The 4997-nt window shown below is 30.1% G+C and overlaps 1 protein-coding gene across 2 annotated transcripts in view; it reads right to left on the bottom strand.

The window, feature by feature from the left end:
- LOC119635094 (serine-rich adhesin for platelets) overlaps positions 1-3326 on the bottom strand; it is a 189051-nt gene extending 185725 nt beyond the window's left edge. For both annotated transcript variants that reach the window (XM_038029662.1, XM_038029663.1), the window contains exon 1: positions 3016-3326. In XM_038029662.1, the coding sequence (XP_037885590.1) occupies positions 3016-3160 (145 nt within the window). In that variant the 5' untranslated portion in view covers positions 3161-3326. The remainder of the gene's footprint in view (positions 1-3015) is intronic.
- Between the last annotated feature and the right edge of the window lie 1671 nt (positions 3327-4997).

Here is a 4997-nt window from a genome sequence, read left to right as displayed (position 1 = left end):
ATACTATAATTCCTCAAATTATTACAATAAACTCCCCTCTTTTTATTATAATTATTAAATTTTAATTAAATATATATTATTAGATATATATACATATATTAATAATAAAAAAAAATATAATATAAATAAAAAATAATAAAAAAAAAAAAATAACATCATATAATAAAAAAAAGCAACTTAAAAGAAATACATTATAAAAATAAAATAATTAAGAAATGGTAATAAAATAATAATTATAATAATAATAATAATAATACAATATAATAATAATAATAATGATTATACCATATAAGCAATAAGAAGGGTGCTAAAGCTATCCGCCTAATTATTTTAATTCAAATTTTATCTTTCTATGAGAGGCAATAGTTTAGTTTCGCCTCATGTCCTATGAAATCTCTATTAAATATTCGCAAGAATTAATGAAGAATTAAATAAATCCTAATTGTTTGCGATAGTCCCTATATAGATGCAATTGGATGAGACGAAAGACGAGATTGCTTATAAAGCACATTATAATTTGCAATTGAAAAAGAAACGCAAGGGAGAAATTAAAAGAAGTAAGTTAAACTAACTACAACGGGATGATAAACTAGGATTGGGGATGCAATCGAATTTGCCAAAAAAATCGTTCACTGAAGCTACGACTGAGGAATACAGTAAAGTATAGAAAAACTACGACATTTCGGTTAATCATTGCTGGGAGCCTGACACAAGCATATCGTCTCTAACCAAAAAAGTCATTATATATTCCAATCGCTAAACAACGCCTATAAAAATTTCGTGGCAATGCGGTCGTTCGTTTAAAAATTTCATCAATGGCAATAGAGAAACTCGAATATCGTCCTTCTAATTAAACATTGCTTTTTGAGGGGAGTAAATATTATTCAAGCTCACCGTTGGGTTGAAAAGTGCGACGGCAACTTTTTTGCCATTGAAAACCACTTGTTGTCCGGGGCTTGCCAGACCGAAGAAAGAGAATATGAAAAGAATTTTGAAAATTATTCGCGATGTTGATGAATTTACGCGATATCGATGATATCCTAAAGATAACTAAAGACGGAACATTTATTATTGTTCCATAAAAATGGATGCTTCGTTTACCCGCAAGTCGGAAGTACTGTTCCACCCGTCGGTTTCTTCTCAGCGACTATTGCTTACTCGCAAATCTCAACAAGCTTCTCCACAGGAATAGATTTGTATCAAATATTGGTGACATTGACATGTTTCATGACCGTCTTGACAAATCATGTCCATGTTTAGGAAAAAATATATTCTCATACTTAATCCAGGGACCTTTTAATGGTTGTATGACTTACGGTAAAAGAAGATTTATAATCGACCGGATTTTCTACTATCAAACACTAGCTTGAAAGCAATAAAATCGAGCAAAAATACATTCGCATACTATATTTGTCATATGGGAAATATACAATATTTTATACATTCGAAAAGAAAGGATCCGTCTATGAGTCAAAGTGAACCAAACGTTCGTTACTCGCGAATTTGCGATCAAGTTACTGTTTATAGGAAACGTTTCGAGCTCGCGTACTCTTCATGATGCAGAGATATATTCACTGATTCATTCATATGGAATGAATTGCTGTAATCAAATGATTAAAGCTCCCATTATTACAGGGAAAAATGTGTTTGCTGTGTGGAAACGCTTTACGAGCTGGTTGACAGCGTTCACATATCAAAAACCTATTCAGGAAGCGTTAATATGATGGCCTGGACGTGATATTTATCCGAAAGTGTTTCTTATGGTTAACATAGACTTCAATCGATGGCTTATCATCTGTTTATCCATGCTTATGATGTTACCCATAAAATGGATCTTAATTTGCATTCTGTGAAAAGTATGGAACAACGACAACAACAATAATAAAATATTCTGAAAAAAAAAAAAAAAAAACACTCAACTACACCCAGCATAGTGCATATATTTTGTATGCTTTGCATACAATATAATCCTATCCTATAGAGGATATGGAAATTAAATTATACTGACTTTAATGATCTAAGCAACTAAGCAAATAACTATACTCAACTGATAGGTTAGATTTTAGACGATTTTAATTCATAATCCCGCGCAAGGAATCCATAAAATACTTACTCTTTTTATAATTTTTTTGCGTAAGATAAAGTTTTGCAGGACTTGGTGCTGGCTATACTTTCCATAAATGTGAATTTAAAAAAAAAAAAAAAAAAAAACAAATTTCACATTTAACCTTTGTTTTCATGAAGTCAACTAAAGCAAAAGTTTTCATGTTTCCAAATGGGAAATGCAATGCACATAACTGGGTCACGATTTCAAATGTCAATGTACGAAATTTTTCAAATGAGAAAAAAATATAAAATAAAAGATACTTGAATACTATGTATGTATACTATGTGTGTGTATTGACTGCTTTGCTGTTTTGTTAGTGTTTTGAAAATCGTACAAAATTGATAAAGTATAGTACTTGTCAACTGTAATAAATAGAGCAAGAAAAGTAATAGAATTGATTGCAGAAAACCATTTTTGAAATTCATTGCACTACATACATACATACAATTTAATAATAAACAACTCTTAGATAATAATAATACAGTGAACAAGCAGAAGAAGAAGAAGAAGAAGATTTCCCTCTATTGCGAAAACTATCAAAAAAAAAAAAAAAAACTGCAAAAAAGAAAAGATTTGCTCTTAAAAAAAAAAAAAAAGAAAGGGAGAGAAAACAAAAAAATTGATATTCAAATAATGTGTCGCAACTAACTAACTAACTAACTAACTAAGTAAGGTAGACATCAAAAATTGCTTTAAATTTCCTTCAGCTAGCTAGCTATCTATTCACCGAAGATAGATAGAAAATAGATTCACTCTGCCTCTGTTTGGATGTGTATGATTACATTATTGCTGTTAACTCGGATTTTATTCGTTACCGTGTATGTGTCTATTCGGCTAATTAAATTATCGAGCCTGTCTAGTAATTACATTGCATGTAACAGACAGTCACTATTAAATAGATAACTTACCTGGATCATCGTCGTCGTCCCAATCGATTTGACCGGTTGTGATATTTAAATTGCATACAAACACCACTAGAGTTATAAGGCCTACAAATTGACGCCATGTCAGCCAGGTCATTGGCATGCTGTCATTTTGTTTAAACAAATCCATGTTTTAATCTTGTTTGAATGATTATTCAATTCAATTCGTTGCCGTTGTCGTCGTTCACGCGCCAAACAAATCGCCGTCGTCGTTGTCGGCGCCGCCTCTGTCGTTCTCTATGTTATTCGTTGTGTGTTTGTACGATGCAGTTTTATTTATTTTAAGTTTTTTTTTTTTTTTTTTTTTTGTTTAATCACCAAATAAATGCTACTAAATGAGTTAGTTACTCTGCACTCTGTTCGCGCTATAGTATTCCTAGGGAAGTTGTAATTTAAGTTTCTCTCGTGAAATTTAATTCTTTTTCTGCATTTACTCTTCTTCTGAAAATGTCTGATTTTTTTTTTTATTTTAGTTATTTTTCATTCTTGATTCGCAATTTATTCTTATTTATAGTTTGTAGTTTGTATTGATAATGTTCCTCTTTAGGGAATTTTTCCTCTTTTTGTTTGCTTTGTTGTTGTGCATACAAATATATATATATATATTGCTTTGATTTTCATCCTCTTCTTCTCGGTCTTATCTGTTGAAATTTTGTTAGTGCTTAGTCCAAGTGGCACCAATTAATTTGTTTTCATTTCCTTTTGGTTTCAGTTTTACTTTTCCCACTTCAGTCATTATCTATGCATTTATTACATTTAAATTTTCCAATACTATTGAGTTATACTGTATATTTGTTGTTGTTGTTGTTGTTGTTATATTATAACGAGGAACCTTTCATGAATTCATTTTGCTCTTTTGACCTTTTTTGGAAGTATTTTTTATTTATTTATTTACTTTTTTTCTTTTCTTTTGTCAAATCTGTAATTAAATGAAAAAAATAATATTTCAACTCAGTAACTAATTAAAGTTTTTTTTTTTTTTTTTTGCATTATTATTATTATTTGCAGTATAATAAATTTGTGCTGGCATTCGCAACACCCCTACATGTATGTAAATATTGAAAGACAAGAAATAAAAATTTTTATATTCACTTGAACTTGAGCTGAAAATGAAGAATAAATAAATAATGCGTCGTATGAAGGTAAGTGAAAAAAAACAAAAAAAAAAAAAACCCAGGTTTCTCTCTTTACAATTTGCATTTATTTATTGCATCTTCGTACTAATGGAATTTACAATCGATAACAAAATCTACAATAATATAATTGCTTTTAAGCCTACTAGTGTTTGTCAATGCAGATGAACTTAATTGAGTTCACCTTTTAATTTATTCCTAATTATTGGAGCGAGCAAAGAATTTTAAATCTTAAAATATATATGTGCAAAATACTAGATAGGCTTATGTAATATATGCATAACACTTAGGACATTCGGACTGACTTTTAGACGGCTACTACATCTACTAATCCTACTAATCGAAGTGAAACCCTAAAAGGAGGCTTGGTTGAACATAATTGAAAATTGATTTGATTTTTACACAAGTTTTGGATGTCAACTGTCAACAAGCAAGTACATACATATATATGAACAGGAACAAATCGTTTTGATAGTAGCGGACTTAATATTTTATATGATCGGGATACGATTTTTGTTCTAAATTTTATATCATTATATCCTTTGTTATAAGTTGTACATTCTAATGGTTGTGTTTATGCGTTAATTAGGTCTGGTTCTCCACTGCAGTTAATTGCCACTAATAAATATTGTAGGAAATCTTCATTTTTATCTATCATCACTTGCACGATATTGGCAATGCTTTGGAGACGCGTTTTTGAAATATGTGATTTTGAAGCACTTTGCACGTTTTTATATGCAGATCAGCCCTTTTAGTAGTAATATAGGTCATCCCTTATTTACATAAAGTCTTTTGGTGTTTAATCTAATTTAGCTGGTCTTTGATATTGAATCG

Source organism: Glossina fuscipes, unplaced genomic scaffold, assembly GCF_014805625.2.
Source record: "Glossina fuscipes isolate IAEA_lab_2018 unplaced genomic scaffold, Yale_Gfus_2 3, whole genome shotgun sequence".
In the NCBI taxonomy this organism is placed as follows: Eukaryota; Metazoa; Arthropoda; class Insecta; order Diptera; family Glossinidae; genus Glossina; species Glossina fuscipes.
Note: the sequence above shows the minus strand (reverse complement) of the source record. Positions and strands in the feature narration are given on the sequence as shown.